The sequence below is a fragment of the Xenia sp. Carnegie-2017 genome, unplaced genomic scaffold (genome assembly GCF_021976095.1).
Source record: "Xenia sp. Carnegie-2017 unplaced genomic scaffold, XeniaSp_v1 HiC_scaffold_22, whole genome shotgun sequence".
NCBI lineage: Eukaryota > Metazoa > Cnidaria > Anthozoa > Malacalcyonacea > Xeniidae > Xenia > Xenia sp. Carnegie-2017.
The window spans coordinates 10864946-10887180 of NW_025813485.1; the positions used below are offsets into that span (position 1 = coordinate 10864946).

At 36.2% G+C, this 22235-nt stretch overlaps 2 protein-coding genes across 5 annotated transcripts in view; one reads left to right on the top strand and one right to left on the bottom strand.

Annotated features, from left to right (window-relative positions):
• Window positions 1-22235, top strand: part of LOC124445722 (protein Jade-3-like) — a 40601-nt gene that overhangs the window by 9201 nt on the left and 9165 nt on the right. For 2 of the 4 annotated variants that reach the window (XM_046996471.1, XM_046996473.1), the window contains exons 8-18: window positions 40-98; window positions 173-262; window positions 1513-1703; window positions 2950-3055; window positions 3242-3307; window positions 3933-4037; window positions 4563-4735; window positions 4983-5103; window positions 5508-5573; window positions 6291-6359; window positions 6924-8788. In XM_046996471.1, coding sequence (XP_046852427.1) covers window positions 40-98; window positions 173-262; window positions 1513-1703; window positions 2950-3055; window positions 3242-3307; window positions 3933-4037; window positions 4563-4735; window positions 4983-5103; window positions 5508-5573; window positions 6291-6359; window positions 6924-8429 — 2552 coding nt within the window. In that variant the 3' untranslated portion in view covers window positions 8430-8788. Of the gene's footprint in view, window positions 1-39; window positions 99-172; window positions 263-1512; window positions 1704-2949; window positions 3056-3241; window positions 3308-3932; window positions 4038-4562; window positions 4736-4982; window positions 5104-5507; window positions 5574-6290; window positions 6360-6923; window positions 8789-11166; window positions 12026-22235 lie in introns of those variants that run through there. The other 2 variants (XR_006948234.1, XM_046996472.1) reach the window with 2 other exon arrangements.
• Window positions 13088-17734, bottom strand: LOC124445724 (carbohydrate sulfotransferase 14-like). The gene is made up of 4 exons (XM_046996474.1): window positions 17244-17734; window positions 16144-16307; window positions 15739-15791; window positions 13088-14395 (listed from the first exon to the last, which is right to left on the bottom strand). The coding sequence occupies exons 2-4, from the start codon at window positions 16283-16285 to the stop codon at window positions 13571-13573; spliced, it is 1020 nt and encodes a 339-aa protein (XP_046852430.1). The 5' UTR covers window positions 16286-16307; window positions 17244-17734; the 3' UTR covers window positions 13088-13570.

Genomic DNA, 22235 nt, shown 5'->3' on the forward strand with positions numbered 1-22235 from the left:
TCGTGATCGCTATGTACATTAAAAATTTATTTTTTGTAGGTCAACCTATTATTGATGAACTGCTTATGGAAAAAGCCATCGGATGTTTGGAAAATCAGGTTTTGAACTGCAATCTGTTTCCCTCAATATAAGTATGTTTCTAATCTCTACTTCGTGTTTTTCCCCTTTTCAGTGTTACAATAACATGGGCGAGATGATCTCAACAGCGAAGGGTCTAAGCATCGAGTACGACGAAGATATAGCTTGCGACATCTGTAGATCGGTTAGTTTACATCAGTAACATGTTTGTAAATTTATTACGGGGATTTTTGTTGGCCTTTGTCTCGCGAATTCAACTTCCATGCTTGTTTCAAATAAAACATCTGTTGAGCTTTTAGTTAAATTCGTCTCTTTTGCAAAAAAATGTTTCAGCTTGAGTATTTGTTTGAAAATTGTAAAATAATCGATTATGTTTTGAAATGTTGTTTTGTTGTATTTTTATACATGATGGCTTTGAACTTCAGCATTTTATATTTTTGTTACCTTTTGCATTGCTCAAAAAACATTTTGGTTATCTTGTTGACCAAAGTCAGCATCAACGGTAAAAAACTATCTGTAAACAAATTCAACTATAGCCATGATTTATGCATATTGGAATAGTTACATTTTGCATAGCATCAACATTTATAAATGTTTTGTTTGTTTGCAATTATTGAATATTTGTGTTGGGGAGTATGTGCCGATGAAATGTAGTTATATGCTGTAGCTAAAGATGAAATGTAGTTATATGCTGCAGCTAAAGATGAAATGTAGTTACATGCTGCAGCTAAAGATGAAATGTAGTTATATGCTGCAGCTAAAGATGAAATGTAGTTATATGCTGCAGCTAAAGATGAAATGTAGTTATATGCTGCAGCTAAAGATGAAATGTAGTTATATGCTGCAGCTAAGGATGAAATGTAGTTATATGCTGCAGCTAAAGATGAAATGTGATGTCATGGTGACGACATAGGAATTGGCAATTGATTTTCCATACGGGAAACGTAATGTTATCGTAAACATTGGAGCTCACCTTATTGCAAATAGATGTATAGCCATTATAATTTCATACTGGCTGTTTTGTAATTTAATGGCTATTCATTTTAATAAGTTGGGCTTTTGCTAATAATGTAAGCTATAGCAATTTAAGTGAAATAGTTACCAAGTCATTAACAATGGTCTTCGCAATGCAACCAGAGAACGATGTGATAAAACCTTGTGTCTTAAAAATCTTTGGAAAGTTTTTGCCGCAAATACGCTGAGTTTTTTGTCCAAATCCAGTACACTTAATGGTTTCCCTTTCAGGAGTTCAGGATCATAACTAAACCATTTATTACTTTTACTATCGTTGTTATTTGAAACCTACTATGTTAAAGTTTTTATTGTACAACATTACCCATATACAATTTACGTGTATAGTAGCTATTCTATCTGATGATCATCTTGGAAACATGAAAAAGTCACAGAATCGTATTGCCTCTATTTCGTCTGCAGCCCGATTTTGAGGAAGACAACGTAATATTGTTCTGCGACGTATGCGATGTTGCCGTTCACCAAGCCTGTTATGGTGTTAAAAAAGTGCCTGTTGGAAGTTGGGTTTGTCAGCCATGCTCACAGTTCCTCTCTGATACTCCATGTTTGTTGTGCTCAACTCGTGGTGGCGCTATGAAAAAAACGAAACTGAAGTAAAAATTTTTTTTGCAATTTCTACTGGCAATAGCATGGTTTTGACAGTAATATGGAAAAACATGTACGAGTTGATTTTTGATAGGCTTTGAAAAATTCTCGAATGCTTGTTTTCCAAATTGCCCAAGAAACTATGCCATTACTTGTTAATAATGTTCACGAAAAAAATTTCTCAATTCTGTTGATTTTTAACATCAGCGTACGTACATTTCAGCCGGCAAGTTGTTAATATCGACCGGATCGTATTTTTGAATTCCGTCCTTTGTTGTTTTTCATAACACCATTGCTTTTCACCACGAAGCCAAAACAAGGCAGCCATATGTTTAGCTGTGTTTGTGTTTTTGGAAATGTCTTGCAAATGCTAAACTGTAGTACTCGGTCGCCAAAGAAAATCTACTTAAAACTTTCGCCAGCCATTTTTAACGATTTTGTTTACAATAGTTTAACTTTACCGCCTTTGAAATGTTTTATTTTCTTTGGCTCTTTTGATTGCTTTTTCGTATGACTAACCAATCAGGAGCAGTTTTAAACAGAAAAATTTGCCCTGGTGATTTATTTTCTTGCACTGTCATTTTGTATTTGCGAAAAATATCACTGCTCTTAACCACTCACAATTGAGAAATTTTTTCAGGTATATTATTAAGGTGTTTATTTTACTTAGATTTTGTAAGAAGTCGAGGTGAGTAGAGTTCTTAGAAGGACTGTTGATATTAATATTGACTGAAGTGTCGATAACCATAGCGGTAGTCATTTTCAGAGTCAAGATGACTACTGCTAGCGTTGTCGAAATTTCCGTCAACATCTACATGAATAGTCCTTCTCAGGACGCTATTAACCTAGACAATTTACATCTACAAACTTGTGATGATAGTCCTATGTTTAAACAATTTAGCCGCTTTATTGTAAAAGTCGAACACTAAGTTTAGTCGAATGGACGATTGGTGTGTTTCGGTGTTAATACGTATTTGTTAGCAATCATCTTGGTGGAATTTTCATGTTCATATATATCAAGCATGACGACTGTGGCTATTTAATTTTTATCACGTACACTGTATTGATATGACGCGACGAACAATGTTAGTGAAACAGTGTTTTATGTGTAGTGAGGGTTTTTTCGTCCTTGTAATTCTTTTTGTCCGAAACAAACATTAAGGGGCTTGTTTTCCAGTGTTTCCATTGCAATTAACGCACAGACAAGGATTTACACTGTTTTAAGTACATTTATCTATTCATATGTACTTGTAGGGGCTCGGACGGTTGGGTACATATGAGTTGTGCTGTGTGGATACCGGAAGTAAAAATTGGAAATGTCGAGAAAATGGAGCCAATTACGAACATAGAAAACGTCAATGTAAGCTCTTCAGTTCTGTTTTGTACTGCCCTTCTCCATTCTTAGGATTTAGTAGTACTGTAGTACCGCGTAGTCTAATTTTACTCTGAAAACTAAACTTCAACACTGTATGTTCATTGTACCTAGTTCAGGAATTATAACTATACAAAATTATGTAAGTTGTTTTGTAATGATATATTTTTTTAGCCAGGACGATGGAACCTGTTGTGCTCGCTGTGCAAAGAAAAGCGTGGCGCTTGTATACAGTGCTCGGTAAAACTTAGCTCATTTATTCAAACTGTTAGAATACTTTAGGTCGAAAGAAAATTATTAGAGTCTTTAGACAGCTGGCGAACTAAAGAAAGCCTTTACCCTACGAATTTTGTGATGTAAAAAGCAGAACACATGCATTTATCCTTCATCATACAGGCTTATATGTTGTAAACGAAGCTATTGTAACAAATTTTCTTGCGTGCTATTGTTTATATTATCATAATTTACTAAAACTAATGCAAGCATATGTCTTGCGATTTCTGTTGAAAAACACAAGATATCAAAGCTTGCTTACGCGGAATGACTCGTTTTCTGAGCGTGATAGTTTTAGATAGAGCGGACGATTTTAAGGACATTGTGATGTATTGTATAAGTCGAAAATTTGATCATCCTTGACTTTTTTTGTGTTCGAATTTGACGTGCTATTGTTGGGAGTAGTTCACCGGGCGTGGCGTAGCTACATTGAAGAACGCGCTGCTTTTCAACGCTACAGAAGTGTAATGTTTATTAAATTGTAAAGGGCATGATTTGATTATTTATTAACTTTTCATGTGGATAGTGAATTTCTGTGTAAAATTAACCCTTGCTTTATGTTCTAGATGCTAATGATTGATATTTGTTTCAGGTAAAATCTTGTGTTACTGCTTTTCACGTAACTTGTGGCTTTGATAACGACTTGCACATGCAAACTGTGTGGGATGAATCGATGCCCGATGGAGTAAGACACGTGGTTCGTACTTTATTGTTTTATGGAGGTCTGCGGGGATGTTTGTGTGGTGACTGGTGTAGCTTTGGCGTGAAGCCGAAACCGCAAAAGTTGGTTGCAGTGAACTTTTTTATAAACTGGAATGCTAACCCTGATTACACGCTTTTTTGAAGCCAGATATAATGTATTTATATCCGAGTTTTTGTGTTTATTACAAAATCTTTTGTGGTAAAACTTTTCAAGGCAATTTGTGCTACTGTGTTTTAAGTATATCGTCGTTGATTTTCTCTAAATAGCATCCTCAAAGTTTCAAAAATTCAAAAAAACATGCTTGATTTTTGGCTTCAAAGACCGCGGCGTTGTTAGCGTCCTAGTTAATAATACAGATCAGTGGTTGGTTGCAAGCATGGTTGCTAGTAGAGAATCCTCCTGGGAAATCTGGGCGCCAAGTTCATGAATTCAAAATGGGGGTTTGGAGGTGGGGGTGGGGATGGTAATGTTGTAATGCAAACGAATACTTTTCAACGTACTATTATCTATTTCATACAGTCTTATTGTTTGAAACACACGCAAAAAAGAAGCGATCGATCCCCATGCAAACCATCTAATCTTAATTCATCAAAATCATCTGCTGACAGCAGCCCTTGTACATCACCGTCGAAATCTTCTTCAAGTTTTCGAGTGAAGGAGCAAGAAGAGCGAGATGATCTCCGGCAAAATAGGTATGGCGTCGCTGAGAACCAGAAAATAATGGTCTGAATGTAATTTTTTCACCCGTTTGCGCACTTCGTGCGTTTTTGTTGTTCTAGTTAGAATAGAAAGTGGGAAACATCCCTCATGTTTCGTAATAGTGATGAAAATCAATCATAGTTCGTGATTTTCAAAGAATTATCATTTCTAATTTTTCTTCTGTGCATGGTGCAGAGAGTACATCAAATGTGCCAAATCATGAAATATATTTACTTGTAGATTGCGCGGAATGGAGGAAGAATTTTATTCATATGCCAACGCTGAACATCTCGCGGACGAATTAAACATTGCGATTGACATTGCCACTGCTGTTTATCGTTTCTGGACTTTGAAACGAAAGGTAAGACAGACTCAATGTATAGCCTTAATAGGATTGTTAATGTGCCATTTCTGAATCATAAATTTCATTTTATACGACATCAATCTACGTCAAATTAACTTAATCTTAGTGTTCGATTTAAAGAGAAATGTAGCCAACAGGACGCGCCGTCAAAGGCGTCACGAGAAAGACGTAAAAAATGGCGTGTTGTGCCAATTTCTCGCCATTTTTTACGCCATGTTCACGAGGACGCACATGAAACGTCGTGTTTGCTAAATTTGATCTATGTCATTTTGTGCTCATGCATGCATCTATGGAAACAAGAAGCCATCTTTCAAATAGTGCACACTTTCCGCTTCCTGTTCTTTTACAAAATCTAAATAATTTCTCCATTTGGTTGTAATAATATTTGTTTTAACATTTAGTCTCGAGAAGATGCTGCTCTACTTCCTCCTACACCTGAACAACAAGAACTGTTAAGTGGACGGCAAGTAAGTTACTGATCTATGTTTAATAACGGATGGATCCAGGATGATTATTGGGGGGTGCGTGCTCTAGTTTTCATAAGATGTCGTTCGGTCACACTAGTTTTCATTAGATTTCGGTGGCTTCTTTGTTGGTGTCGTTATGTCATACACATGTCAGACCAGTCATCCAACGGCATGTAAAACTGTTGAAAAGCTGCAATTAAAGCAAAAGAAGGATCTGCTAGTTATTAATTATAATGTTATTTTTTCTTGTGTAACTTGTATCTAATGTTCTGCTTCGTTTTTGTTAAGTATGTCATCATTTTCAAACGTGGCACTTTTAACATTTCGTTGATGTTCTATCGCCATATCTAAATACTATTCATTGATCTATTTGCGACTGCTTGAAGATTATCCTACAGGACTTCCGGTGGTCATATATGCTCACTGAAATTTGACAACTTTTCATATTTCACTATTGATTATTGAAAAAACCCTTCAAGTATCTGTACGGTGTGGCCAGATTTGGTAATTTTTTCTATCAGATCCGTTCTGGTGAGCTTAGACAGCCCGGTCTGCTTTACGTAATTGCAACATGTTAAACAAGGGAAGCAGTCAGCACAGATCAACGCATTTTTGATAATAAATTATTCATTTATGGTCACACTGTGTCTGTAAATAGTTGTATTGATAAATGAAAAAAAAACTTACCTAATATGTTTCCATTTTTGTAATTTGCAGATAAAGCCGTTTCAAAAGGCAACCATGGAGGCTCAACGAATTGTGCGACTTCGTCAGGACCTGGAAAGAGTATGTAATGTAGTCACAGCATGAGTTATAGGCGTTAGGTCGTACGAGAAAAAGTTAAAGAGCGACCTTTTTAGAAAGTCAAAATTTTACATTGTTTGGAAGAAAATTGTTACCCAACCTTAGATATTTAAAACGCTTTAACTATCATACTATATGTATCTACAATACATGTTTTTTCTTTGCCTCTAACACCACTTGCATTATTTATTGATAAAAATTGCTTCAGTTTTTTAAACACACGAAGAAAAATTATCATCAATGAATCATGAGAACGATAATCTACTAATTATTTGAACTATACCGCTAGTTTAATATTATGATTTTTAGTTTTATTCAGCCCTGCTTCCCCTCCTCCCCCCTCTCATTCAAACACACTCAATACTTTGAATTTTTTGTCATCTAACGCTTTTCATTTCGGTCCCATCTCTTATGTTAATTATAACCGATACCTGAACATTAATGTTAACAAGAGCTACGTATGCTTATAGCAATTACTTGGAAAAAGAGGAGTTTTTGAGACTAATTATTAATTACACTTACTTGTATCATATATATTTTTCATAGATTCGAAACTTGTGCTACATGATCGAGAAACGCGAGAAATACAAACGAGAGTTGCTTGCAACTCGCGAAGCAATTTTTTACAAGCAGAATGAGATCCTAGGCGATAACTCGTGTAATATTTTGGTGGAGAATTTGCGCACACCTTGCATCAAAGACTGGACTGTGAACAACGAGCAATCTGAATCGCTAGATTTGCGCTTACCTGTGAGGCCAAAGGTATACAAAAAGCGAGGAAGGAAACCCAAAAAGAGACGAAAGAGTTCAATGGTTTTGACAAACGTGTATGCGGTCGATAAATCAAAATCTGGCGAAACTCAAAAGGAGAGCGAAGAGATTGTTGACGTGGTTACTGAAGAGCAAATCGACACTAGCTATAGAGATTTGCTTCTTGGAAAATCTAATGGTACTTTAACGAATGAAAATTCTCCACGTGAAGCTCAATTGACGAACAAACATATTCAGCCAGAAAACAATAAATCATTGAAGCTCGAGCTGGATGGCAAAGCATTCTCAGACTCTCATTTTGCGAACAAGACTACGAGTAAGGAAGAGTGTCGTAGATCTTCAATTATGCGGTCAAAGACTAGGGAAGCGAGTTATTTTATTAAGACTAATGAGGATGAAGTAAATTTTAACAAGACTTGTATTACGAAACCCTCTGCTGTAGAAAGTAATGGCACTGGTACTAGGCGGTTAAATGTGAAACCAAATGCAATTAAAATGTTTTCTCTGGTCGAAATCAACGAAATTGACAAGTGTTCCGTCCCTCACATTTGCGCGGATACAAATAATTTTTCTGGTGAAAAATCTAAAGCAAGTCGTAAGCGCTTATTTGATGGATTAAGTGCTACAAATAATAGGCACAAAGTAAGAACTAACGACGTTTTCTCATCGGAATCGTCATTTTCCAATCATATTAAAAGAATATGCTTGGAGAATGGAACATTAGGTAAAATTAGTCCCACGGGATCTCGCGAAGTTACCCACTCAAAGGAACATAGTAATGTATCGTACGTGCGTTTAACTAGATCGCGAAGTCGAGCCGCTAGCTTTGATGCATTAGATCAAAATGAATGTTCGCTTGATGACCGTGAAGATAGGAAACGACGGCTGAATGGTGCGTTGAATGCTAGTTGTGCTTCATCGTTGGGCTCTCGAACTCGCTCGACGCGAAACCTTTCTAATGTGCGGCTTGATTTTGATGAAAATGGCGATCAGAATGTTGATATCAACATTCTGTCACATTTTGGTTGCTCTAAGGACACGAGTAAATTAACTGAAGTCGCTTTGCAGTCCAGATTCCGCAATTCTACGCGTTCTCGCGTGACTTCACGTTGTACGTTATCCGGAAATCAAAACGTAAAACGCGACAAAAGGAGATCAAATGCTGAACCCGATGATTGTAGATCGGTCAGAAGGAAAGAGCGGTTAAGATCTTCGCAGCCAACTTTGGGTCGGTCTGTATTTTTTGGAAGAACTAGAGTAGTGGCAACAACAAGTGGATGATTGTTTGTCGACAACAAAACAAAACAAAAGTCCTCGCGAAGTCAGGTTTTGAACATTTTAAACTTCTAACGAATATATTTTAAAAATTTATAGCATATAAAAAACATATGCTATCTGTCCACTTACCATTGAGTATGCGTTTTGAAAATACTTAAAATTTGTTCATGGCATTTACCTGCTCCATTTGCTCCATGTAATGTGTGGTAGTCATGTAGTAGTAGCCAAATTGAAATATAGCGGCGTAGCAAACGGGGGGCTTTTCCCTTTCAGCTTTGGAAAGTGGTCGTTAATACGATTGGTTGGTGATGATATGATTTTCACGTCGCTTTTTAACTAATAAACTAAATTTCGATAATAAACAATGATGTCTCATCTTCCCAAAATAATTTATGTTTGTAGCCAAGTCGTTAAGCATGATATTAGCTACTCCCGTGTCTCGCTCATTGATTACATAGATGGTGCATTCCCAATATCGTTAGTGCAAAAATGTGATGCCGGAAATGGCTTCAACTTCGTCAAGAGAGCCCCCCATCTGATAAATTTAGTTCTACAGCACTGCTTGCCACTGATTTTGTTCATTCTTTATCGTTAAAATACACTTCGGACTTGAAGTTATAGATAGCAAACGAGTTTCCTTTTATACGTTCATCAAAGACGATGTGACGGTCGGAAGGCGTCTTCCACTTTTTTGGGTCAGTTTTCGACTTTTTTATACTTAAAAAACTGAGATTCTCTAGAGGAAGCGCGTTGGTAAAGAAAATTTGAGTTAGAATAAAACTCGGCATTATCCTGCATTTTGCTTCCTCGAGAAGATGAAATATTATATAGATGACGCTACAATCCATGATTGCCATCGATATTTTCATAGTTACAAGGCACATCGTTTTTAGTTTTTTACAGCGACCGTATGGCAGGAGGCGAGCTCTTTTTCCTTCGCAATTCCATAATAACTTTATTTATATTATGTAAATTTTATGTAAGATTACAGTAAAAATTTATGAGATACAATGTTTAATAAAATGAAATAAATAATCTATGCAGAGAAAAGAGGGGATGGACGAGGAAGCCATGAAGTGCATACATCAGGATCAGGGAGAATGCCTCTTTAGATAGTTAGATCGATTTTAAGAACATTTGCGATATATATTTGATACCACGAAAATTTTATGTTCCTGGGCTTTTCGGCCTAGAAGTGGGCCTCTGCTTCTTTAAAGGAAGAAAATGCAGTTTTACTTTCAGACTTTTTTATTAAATGTTCAAACGATGGCGTCAAACTATACACCTATGCAGCATCTGAAATTTGTTGTGCGGTTATTGAAGAAGATTTGTTATAACAGTTTTGTTCAGTACAATGAACGCTTTATCTTCCATACATGTTTCTCGTTTTTACGTCATATTCGGTGCTGAGTCATCTAGTTTTAGGTACCAAGAAGATAAATTTTTCCTCGTATTAAATATATTGCAAATGTTCCTAAAAACGTTTCTACTATCTAGTGAAGTTAGTTCCATGACCTTGATATAAACACTTTAATATGAATTTGCCGTAAAAAATATTAAAATTTTTTTATGAATTCATTTCTGGATTTTGCAAAATCAAAATAGTTCTTTAGTTTTAAAACGAATGAAACGTCAATTATACTTAGTGGACTTGTTTAGTGCAGAAGTTGGCTTCGCTCAAAGAAAAAATTCGAGTTTTAAAACAAACCTGAAGGCCTGTTTACATGAATAAAGGGATCTTTTGAAAACCCGCGTTTCTATGAGAGTTTGTACGTCGCGACCAAATTCATAAGGAGAAAAAAACTAATGCTTGTAAGACGTCTTGAAAACCTTGTATCCGTGCCTTAACCCTGTTCTGTAATAGCGCGTTCAGATTGAGCGCCAGAGTACGATACACTGATTCCGAGCACTTTGACTCGGGCACCATCATAATGTTGTGTTCACATTGGTGCCCGCGCCTGAGGACCATACCGGGGCACTCAGTCTGAACGCGCTATAAAAGCTCACTCGCAGCGAGGATTCAAAATCATCTCAAAACTCTTGAAAGATGTTATTTTAACTTCACTGATTAATTGTTTGATTTGTAACACTTTAGAATAATTATTTGCCATTGAGCTCCGTTTAGTGAGTTGACATTTCAGGCTCAGTCTTAATACGAAACATTCGTGACATCAAATTGCGATTATAAGTATGGCAAATTTTCAACCATGTGCTGAGTTCAACCCCGATGCTGAAATTTCAACCCTGTTTCAGCTAACCGGGTTAAAATTTCAGCCCAGTATTGGACTCAGCACTGAGACGAAAGTTATCACCATGTAATCGTTTTAAACGCAGGGCGCAAATCGTTATTTAAGCATGTGTGGTCAATTGTTGTCAGCTAGACGTGCTTTCTATGTTTTATATTTTGGGTGTCTATATTAGACTAGATCTATGGCATTAATTTCTATTCTCGGGGATGTGATTTTCAATGTAAACGCAATAAATTTCAACTCACTTAACGGGGCTCAGTTCAGCCCAGGGATGAAAATGCTACATGTAATCAGCCCCTAATTCTTGTAAACATAACCACTGAAGTAGTTTGCTATTCATTTTAAAATCTCACTTCTAGGATTTGCTTTGCAATTAACCAAGAGAGACTTACTGGAAAAAAGACTTGAAGTTTTTCTTCCTGAAGCATATCTCGATCGACACGCCGCTGCAGTTTCTGTAAAACATTTTTTTTTCTGCTTGTTTTCGACAGGTTCTGCATCAGAATGTTGCAAGTAAGAAAAATCATCCAAGTCAGATGGAACGGAGCATTTGTATGACCGCTTTTAAGAGGATTGGGATTTGACAACCGGAACGAGAGCCGAGACGAAAAACCAACTGATCAAAATTATCAAAATTGCCTCTTTCCTGAAATACAGTTGACGTTTTATTTGGATTCCCCATAAATCAGCAAGGACCGGAGGAGTTACATGACTGGAAAAATTATATTCACGGATTATTGCAGCACCCTCCTTTAATAAATCTTCACTCGTGACTATTGTTCTTAGCCTCGCTCATGTTGATGACGGACTCTACACGTATGTTTGAGCTGGTCGTATGCGTCATCTGAGCAGAACTTCCTATGTTCCTGACCGACCAGTGAATAAATTTCAAATTCAGGTAAGCAATCTCGTTTGATTTGATAAGTTAGGATTATATATAACGAGTTATTTCCTTTCAACAAACCCAGTGAAGGGTGTTATATGGCATGTACTGCTTTACAAGTGCATATTATATTCGGGAAAATGTGTTGCCAACTGGACAAATTACAGCCTGTATTGAATGTTTGTATATTCTAGCTATATAGCTTTGACACTGAAATTGTCAACTATTCCGAGCTCGATTTTATTTATTTGCAATGCATATCTTCTTTTTGATTCAATTGGTATTTTCATTTACGTTTATTATATTTAATTTCTTAACTAAATCGTTGATTTCAGGGCAGTTTATCTGTAATTGCCCTGTAAAAATGTGTAATTGCTCTGTAGAAAAGCTGTAATTGCTCTGTAGAAAAGCTGTAATTGCACTGTAAATACTGTAACCTGATTAGCTGAAAAACAGTGAAAGCCAAACAAACTTTTTTCAATGAAAAAAAAACATGGCGGTTTTTCCTAAATTGCAATCGCTTGAAGTTCAAGAATTACAAAAGATTGCAAAGAAAAAAAACAAAACGTCAAGTACTGTATTTTGGTGAATGTTTTTTAACAATTAGGCTGCGTAACGAGCCTTTTCTGAAACGATAGAGGGTAACAAAGCGAGACAGAGTTTGGCGGTACAGTAAAGAAATATCTTTAAAATTTTATTATTATTAAGCAATAGTATAGTTTCTCGTGTAATTACCTTTGCGGCTAAACCTGCACTCGTGAGTTTTTAAAGCCTTTTGAAAACTCGAACGTTGATTGGTTGAATGCGCGAAAACCCGTGTTGATGTTATTAATTGATTACGGGCTCAAGATTTCTATGAGGTGATAGTTTATGAGAAAGAAAAGGGTTGCTAAAGTTTTCCTTAAAATTCGTTGCTTTATGCATTTGTTAATTGTCGTTGACACCATTTATACTAAAATGCGATGACCTTTGCTCAATGCATGTTTTGTTATTTTAATTGAATTTTTCTTAACGTCGTATTCAGTGACAACTTTAGTCTAGAATCGCCTTTTGAAGAAAACGCTCTAGTTTATCGTAAGGAACCTGAGTAAAATGCGAGACGGCACAGCTATCGCTTTGCTAATCGACATCTATTGAATATTCGATAGCGAGTAGACTGGCCAATCAAATTAAAGCATTTGCAATAGAATGCTAGTCGATACAAACAGGGAAATGTTTTCCACTACTAAAAATATCACACACAATAGTGTGCTATGATTGGTTAAAGCTAAACAAAAGAGGCGCCGAACATGCTGCCTAAATTTCAGTACCGTGACACACATGTTTCATGGCGTTTGGCTTGTTGTCTTTCCTTGGCAAATTTAGTGCTTTAAATTTGCCATTTACCTTGCTTCTCTCATTTGGCAGCAAAAACTATCGACGAACTCGTTGGGCAAAAACACCAGACGTAGACAAAAATACATAAATATTTGAGAATTTTTGGCAATATTGTCTGTTCTTTTATGGCAATCATACTACGTACCCTTAACTGATTTGCTGCTTTCCAGTCTGATATTTTTCATTTGACAATTGTTTCTGATACTGGCATCAGTTTTTATCACGCAAAATTTGACATTTCTTTAAAAGCTAGATATTACTAAAAATAATGGTTTGATGATCATTGAACCTGGAATAAGGGCGACGAATCATAATCGAAGGCGACTGAAGAGTGACTCACAACTTGTATCTGTTTATTAGTTCATATTGCCGAAATTGCCTCGGCAGACGTGTACGAGGTGTTCACATGATCTGATACAATATCATTGGTGAAAGTACATTGATGTACATGTAAATAATCCCACGAGTATTACTACTATTATTGCATTAACTAGTTGAGTGATTTTGACGATTACAGTTTCTCAAATATTTCGCCTTTAAATTAACATTAAACATGGAAAGGTCAATTCCAACAAGGTTCTTGCGAGAGTGACCATCACCGCATGCCGTTGGTCCGCTATTCAAGCGTTCTTGTATTATTTTGGCTTTAATTCCTGATTGTTGATGAACTTGTAATTGAAACAAGTGAAATCGTCAGTATATCTCTTACGTAACGATTGAAACTCCGATAACGTCAGGTTTTTATAAAAATTTGCGTACTCCGTATTCGTGATGGCCTTACCGTAGCTTTTTTGTTTCCTTGGGAAACTTGCATGTTTTGGTGCTCGTATCTGTTTTAATAAAGCGCTCGTATCGAGGGCCAGCTCTTCAAAAGAGCCGATGAAGTCGTACTTGATGTAACAAGGTTGACAGAGATTGTACATGGGCATCCAATGCTCATTTGTCGTAAGCATATCATGATTTTTGTCTACAAGATAGCGCGTGAACTCTTGAAATGTGACATCGTCACCTTTGATGAGATTTCTGGGCATGCTAGGCCGGCGGTAGCGAAACACAATATTTTGACCGTACATCAATTGAAATGCCGTGTTTGGTTTGAGAAATTTGTTCTTAAAAGCGGAGACCAAACGCAACTGAGGATTTCGGACGAACATGAACTTGAAATACGATTTCAACATTGCAACTCGTTCTGTTGGATCCACGTCGGAAAGATACTCGAAGCCCTGTTTGTTGAAGTGTTTGATGAGGTTGCTGTCGTTTGTAAAGTTCTGTAACGTCAACATAAGTCTTTTCATATTAGATGAAGCGACCTTTGGAATGTAGCAGTAGAGTAGTTTATTCTTCCTGTCCACAATGACATGCGTAAAGACATTCACCTCCTCTTTCAACGTGAGCGCACGCGAGGAGTCTCTACGTTGACAACATCTTTCCATGGCTTGTTTCCTTGCTTCTCTGTTGAACTAAACAGAAATTTTGTGTAACATATATAGAGTCTTCGTGACATAAAGTACTGCAAGTAGATATTCAAATTGGCAGAAAATAAATATTACAACATACAATATGTGTACCTATGTTGCCTACGCGCTACCATTTTAGTACAACAGTGCTTCCTGCACTTAGGCCTCCTTAGCAGTGGCTTTCAAATAACAATTTTTCTGGGACGACTAGTTGCTTTCCACCGAAAATGCGCCCCAAAAATATAACTTTACAAACGTGGGTTGAATTCTCAGCCGAGCACCGCAGTGCTAGCCGTGTTCTCCCAGAAAATTTTTAAATTAAAAGCTCTGTAATACCATTTCTAGGACATTGAAGAGTGAAATAGCTGCATTAATTTGTATTTGTTTTTCCTACCCAAATTCAAATTGCCACGCCCGTATTCATCTATACACCCCTCAACAACTTTCTCCCTAAGATTTTTTGGCTAACTTCCGTGCTACCGTTGTGACCAGCACGGACGAGCAATTCTAATGAGCTGCATGCATTTTCAGCTTGTTTAAAAGGCAAAAGTTATGAGTGCAAAGAAAATGTTTTAAAACACTTGCCAACTAGATATTGGCTGTGTCGTCGTTTTGCACAAAATTGAGGTTCACGCTCAGACCAGGATCAACTATTACTGTGAAGTTTGGGTTGAAAAGCATCTAATAAATGAATTTGTGCGTGATTCGCAATTTGTTTTACTTCGATACTTCCTTATCCCAATCACAGTTAGCAGCGAATGAAGCAAACCAATCCTTTTTTAATTCTGCAATGCAAATATTTTTTCAAAAACAATAAATGGAATTGATTTTCTAAAGATATGAATAATACATATGTTAAAAAATGGCATTGTGACAGCAAAAGATCGAGCTTCATCATTAATCACAGCATTTACAACCAGTTGTCTCAATTTGCTGTGCAACATTGTTGCTGTGTATTTCACTGAATTACAGGGAGCGGTGAGCCATCTCAGTGTTGCTATTAGTCAGAAAATGCAGCCGGCTACCGTTATGGTAATCACATTCGTACAAAGATGCGCGTCAAACTTTTCAGTAAAATGAGCGTAGCTAGCCTGCAGAATTACTCCCGCCATGTAAATTCTGAAGGATATCCATTATTCATTTCTTTAGAATTCTGTTATTTTTACAGTCAGTGAATTCAAAATTTTCGGGAGTAAAAAGTCGGGCAGGCTACACGCTTCTATCTAAGCGGTTAAGTAGCCTGTTCTCAGGTTACCCTGCAAAACATTTGTCTTTAATCTTAATTCTTTCCCTGCTGTGGTGTCTTGGCGCTATGTCTGGCTTTGTAATAGATTTACAACACTTACTTTTGCTGTTTTATGTTGTATTTCTTTCTCGCTGTACTCCGTTGAACGACGCACTATGGAAATTTAAGAAAATTATTTGCAGTAGCGTACAATCTGGAATACAAATTCAAGCATTCGCGAGCAATTGAAGATGAACGTTTGTTTCGGAAACGATCCCATTGATCTGATCTTATTTCGTCCACAATCATTCTTTAGCAACTCGTTACCAAGGTTGTTATTCAAGTATATTTCTACTTATAAGATTTATACTTGTACCATTATTGCTTTTGTATCAATCTGTTTGAACGCAACTGTTCGGCAAATAATTATTTTTACTGATAATCGTGTTGAAATATTCGAGTTTTATGACCTATTGACCGCAGATGATTGTATTTGGGATTAGAAAATACATTCAACTGAAAATACCTTCCTGAAAATAGACTTGGTTATCGACGTTGCAACTTCGTCTACCAAGCCAGTACGCCATTGAAAGCAAGAAAACCAAGAAGATAATTTTATAGAATTGTGAAAGACATGTTTTGTGCAAAATTACCAAGACTGATGCCATTGCTGTGTCTTCGTCATAATATCTGTGCGCAAAATGAAACTTGAACCGTGCATAGTTGAAGTATTGGTCTCATAAGCGCCGGTGAAAATGACTAGTCAATTTATGGAGATGTGTAAAATGCCTCCTTCCTACCTTGTGCATCTGCTGTGGGTGACCAGTTTGCTGGCAATACGGACGTGAGGTCTACTCAGTGATGTTTTTGTTTTCAATTGTTTGGAAGATTTGGAGGTGCGGTGCACACCATTTTAAAAATTGAAATAAGAAGAGTTTTCGGGTCGATGATTGAAAGTCCATCTCACGCAGACGCTTTTTTTACTACTAAACAGATTAGCAATTGTTATATCTATAATATACTGCTAATACGGTTATTCTTATAAATTAAAACAAGGCTTCGACTCAACGACTTGTTAAACGATGTCTGTCCGAAAAAATTGCAGGAAATTGTTGATCTGTTCTGTAGCAACATTTACTAATTTTATTTATAATACATGTTCTCCAAAGCATACATACAGGCGTATAACAAAGGCTTCTTCTTTACTCATTTAATGACGTACATTGGCTAGACTGTAGTTTAGCGGGCACATGAAGCGCTTGTATGGGTAGCGCGGGCTCGTTTTTGCTTTGGATTATAGGCATAGATCATAGATATAGTAGGTCTATATCTATGATCTACTATATCTATGGCATATGATTATAGGGTTAGGGTTGGGTCAGCGTCCAAGGTGTCCGCTAAACTGCAGTAGTCCCCATACAATTTTGGCAATGAAATACCTAAAGCCAGAATGAAATTCAATTTCCGTATCGACAAAGCAAAAATGTGAAAGCTTTGTGTTAGTTCCAAATCGAGCACTAAATAGCGGGAGCCCCTGGGGCCTATGATATGATTCTTCATTCAGCTTCGTCACAAAACTCAATTGCAAGTTTTTAGGCAAGATTTTTGAAAACAAACGCATCTTACCTTTGTTATTGTTATTTGGAATTCAATTTCAAACAGCATATTCAACAAGTACACCATTTGCTCATCATTAGAGCTCGTTGGACAATTAATAACACAGTTTGATTCATCCACAGCGTTGTAGAATATTCAAATATATACTATGTACAAAAGATACCTGCATGTCTCAAGAGAAATAGTCTGTTGCAACTGCAACATCGCACTTCTCTTTCATGCAAATTATGTTTAAGTTCATTTAATGATCCTTCATTTGATTTTATTGAATGTACGTTATTCCTGCTTGAATATTCCCGATTGTTATGCGGCATAAATAAATGCTATTGATTGTCGACTAAAGTGCGCTTGATTGTTCCTTCGTGCTAATGAATATTCTACAGCGCTATATTGATAAGTCAAAGCGTTTAATTGAATGTCCAATGTGCTCTAATGATGAGCGAATGGTGTACTACGTGTCAATTTTAATTGAATTTGCTGGCTTTTGATTATGCTCTTGTGGAATCGTCTAGAATAAATGGTGTTATTGAGTGTTAATCGTTTTATTTTTTTCTAAAATACTACTTGGAATCGTGGATATTAGTAGAATCAGCTACTAATACGAAATACCCTTAACTGAAACATGCTGAAAATTAATTTATTTATATGCACAGTAAATGAAGTTCCATTGAAACAAATAGTTTTTAATATAGCTATTATTGGTGCAATTAAGTATAATTCGTTTTGCAAATTCAGTTCGTCTATATATGTGAAGAAGAGCTAAATTTGGTTGTGAAAATTCTTAGGACTTACAGCGGCAGATATCTCACTGGTAAAACACCTTGCATTTCTTAAAATTTCTTTGCCAGCTGTACCAGTGAACGTTAATGTACTTAGAATAACCAAATGTTTTCGCTTAGTCCGCGAACGTCTTGTTGGCACCAGCCAGCGTGGGCGAGCAACATTGTTTGGCAAATCTCAAGAGAATGGTTGCAAGTCAAGAATACTTTGCCATCAAATTGCCATATTGATGTAATTAGACAGCCGTTATCGACACTGAAATTCCTTTATTTCTCGTTTTTACCTTTAAATTTCAGTCAATGCATGAAGTAGCTAATAGATCATTTGTAAATTTTGCTGTGACGCTTCGTCAAAACACAAGAGGCCTTAATAATGATTACACTGCATAATTATCTACACTGTTATAAAAAATAGCTAACTAACACATTTTCTGCCTTCGAAGGCATTGTGTACCATACCCATTTGTTTAAAGGCAAGTCTTGTGCAGATAATTGAAAAATGACTCGTTTTTTACTCTTTGTATTCACTGGATTAGCCAGCCAGCAAATTTGGTCGCGTTTTGCAAATTTCGATGGTCATGTTTGACTTGGGGATTTCTAAAGAACTGAATATAGCTAATAACTTCAAATTTACAACTCACGATTTACGACCAAACTTGCCCATTGGCTTATAGCTGCGCCTCTGAGCAACTTTCGAATACTAAACGAATCTGAGCAGGTTTGAAAAATTAAATTAATTGGACGAACTCAACAAATTCCGCCATGATTATCCCGGCATAAAACATGTCGTAAAATTTTGAAAATCATCGACGGGGAAGGAATCCTAGTCAATCATAGTCATCATAGTCAGGGAAACGGGGAGAAGCCACTTCTTGATGAGTCCTGAGCATCGCCGCGCATTTAAAAAGTAAATAGTACGAAAGTTATTTTTCCTTTCTATTCAATCGCTCGTAAGCTTTTCAGCAGCATTAATGCATGGTTAAACAAAGCGCATTTAGCTTGTCTGGAATAGCCAAAACTGTTAACACTAATTATGTCTTGTTACCATGGTCCTCTTGAAATTCCTTACACCTGCTTAGCCTAATGATTATTTCCTAGCAGCGTTACTGATCTTACCGCGGATACAACAGTATCTAGGCACAATGTTTGTGTATGTATATGTGTGTATTTTTGTTCGTTTTTAACCATTTGAAATATTTCTAACATTCGCTAGAGATAAGATTGAGGCGTATAGTCCTTTGAGAAATTTAATAACATAGACATAATTGTTATGGAAACTAACAATTTTCAAGTCAATGCAAATTTTTCAGCAAAATTATTGCCTAGTTTGTTTAGAAAATTAATTCCATACAGTTTTTTAGTAAATAAACACAATATTTTGTGTGCTTAGGTCCTTAATTGGCGGTATATACAAAGCAATTCTTGTTTTGTTGTCTTTGGAAAATCTCCTTCACTGCATGTATTTTGCTCTACAAAATAACTACGTATCAATTTCTGTTGTACAGGAGACTACAGGGAAGAACGTCAGGGCATAAAGTTCCCGATATAAGCTATAAATTTGCTATTTTAATGATTTTTCGAGGATATCATTTGAATGATCACCAAAGACTACTTATACAAAGTATGAAAGTTTTTTTATTTTGATCGATTGAATTTTCCAAATATTGACTTTCACCCACGTCGGTTCTAGATGCTACTGTTCCTTTGTACATGACCTCCAACATAGCCGACGAATGAAAGACACGAAGATTAAATGCAGTTGTGAGCTCCCTGGTGGGTCAATTGTTTCATTATTTCCCTGCGGTTGTCAGTGTACAAGTAACGTGTTGAAGTATTAACTGACTGTTTATCGGAAAAGTTCGAACATTTTGACCACGTTTGGTCGGCGAATTATTCGGGATTTTTTAGAAAATTTAATAACTTTTTAGCTATATGCACACTTTAAAAGCTCTTATTTTACAAAGATCTTTATTGCGTGTTTCTGAAATAGAGCTATGATTGGCAGCCTCCTAATTTGCTTTTTATAACTCTTTAACGAATCTGTTATACTCGATTTAACTGACACAACTTGAAAACGCTTAAAAAATTCATGTTCCGATAAACTGAACAAACTTCATTTTCACAACGCTTGTAGCTATCAGTCGACAGTCACTCTTAGACTTTAAGAAACATTTCAGTTTTTAAAAACTGCTATATAAGCGTGATGTAACTTATAACAAACGCTATAAAAAAGAACTTTGTTCAAAAAGTCTACCATTATTATATGTAGCTACGCAGCAGACGTAAAACTTGCTAAAATTCCAAAAGACACATTGCCATATCATAGCTCCTTTGATATTTTTGAAAAAAATGCTGCAGAGCACCCTACAGTATTATGTAGAGAGTGTTTTTTATGAATCTTCTTTAATGTGTTTGAAGTCAACGCTTTTTTAAATATTAATTTTGAAGCCAGAACTTAGGTATATTTCGTTACTGAAAATTCTCCACACAATGATGCAACAATATATTTTGCGCATGATCTTGTGTTTCTGCACAATTTCTCCGATTTTTGAAGGAAGGCACCATTAAACTTTCAGCTTATAGGATATAGAGGTTAACTATTTACTAGCTACCTAAATCAACGTGCCTATATGTATGAAAGGGACATTTATTTCTACAATCTTAATTAACTTTTTAGTTCTAAAGTTTTTTGTCATTTGCGTTTTGAATCGTTTTGGTTGGTAACGCAAAACTCACTGCTCTCCACAAATGTTGTGAATTGCTACCAGCGCCAGACCTAGAATTTATTCATATAACTTGTTGTTTGCCGGCTGTGGTACGAGTTGACGTTGCCGAACGTGCGTAGCACGTGAAGTTGCGGATGTGCTTAGCACGTGACAATATCGTGTTATCTTATAATATATCCCTTTATTTCCCAAGCTTTTTCATCAATTAAGTTTTGTATCATTTCTTTGTTAATTGTTATTGCAATATGGCAACAGTGCAAAAGAAAGAGTCTCGGATCAATTGCATGTCATATTTGTCGAATGCCTTTATAAACCATCAATATATATGTTATGACTTTTCATATGGTAACACCACAAAATCAATTACAAATTTTATTCAAGTAAAATTTCAAAAAACAACTACAGTTGATTATGGGTATACAATAACTGAGTTATATATGCATGTGGTTATACTTTACAAATTTAACTATGCAGTACGTTCAACTCGACATACCATGATTGAAAAAGAAAGTTTAATTTATTCTATGCAAATTTATTTGTTGAAACGACATTTTCATTGTACGAATTTATGATCGTAGTTTTATGATGGTAGGAGAATTAGGATTGGTCAGAAATACATCACAGTAAATATGCTTTCGAAATCCAACTACTATAATATTTCAGGTCCTAAAAAGTCTTAAGAAATTTCGGAGCAACACAGTTATCGTTGCAGATCTGCTAATATCCAACATATGACTTGTGATAGATGCAAATGAACAAAATGTTCTGCAATGAGCTCTAGGCAACAATTTTTGCATGGAAAATGTTGAACAAATCATAAGTCGTAGTAAATTCTTGAAGTGGAGAGACCAACGTACAACAGTTGAATAAAATTCAACATCCCAGTGGGCAAATCGACGTCGAATCGACGTCGAACTGACGTCGAAACTGACGTCGAAAACGCAAATCGAATCGACGTTGTTTTATCGACGTCGAATCGACGTCGGCTTCCTTACATTTCTTAATATAAATGTTATTGTCCGACATTAAACTTTCAATAAGGCCATAGATAGAAAATTTTATTAATAGTAACGTTTCGTCTTTTAACTTAAGAAATGTATCAATATACATAGGAAGTTTGAAAACATGAATACTAATTATACGATATTTACAGAGTGTTAGGCTACAAAGTGTGATGATGATTGATGACAATGTGGTGAGATTTTGTGTGTTAAGCGATATAGTGGGTTTAAAGTAAATGGTTTGAACCCGGGAGTATCGTTACATGTTTGTAAATGTCGATCGTCCAGGTTGGTATAGTCCTGAGAAGGACTGTTTTTGTTGTTGTTGACTGACGATTCGACAACCTTAGCGGTAGTCAAAATGAAACAACAACAAAAACAGTTCTTCAACAACAACAACAACAACAACAGTCAACAACAACAAAAACAGTCCTTCTCAGGACTATACCAACCTGGACGATCGACATTTACAAACATGTATAGTGGGTTTAAATG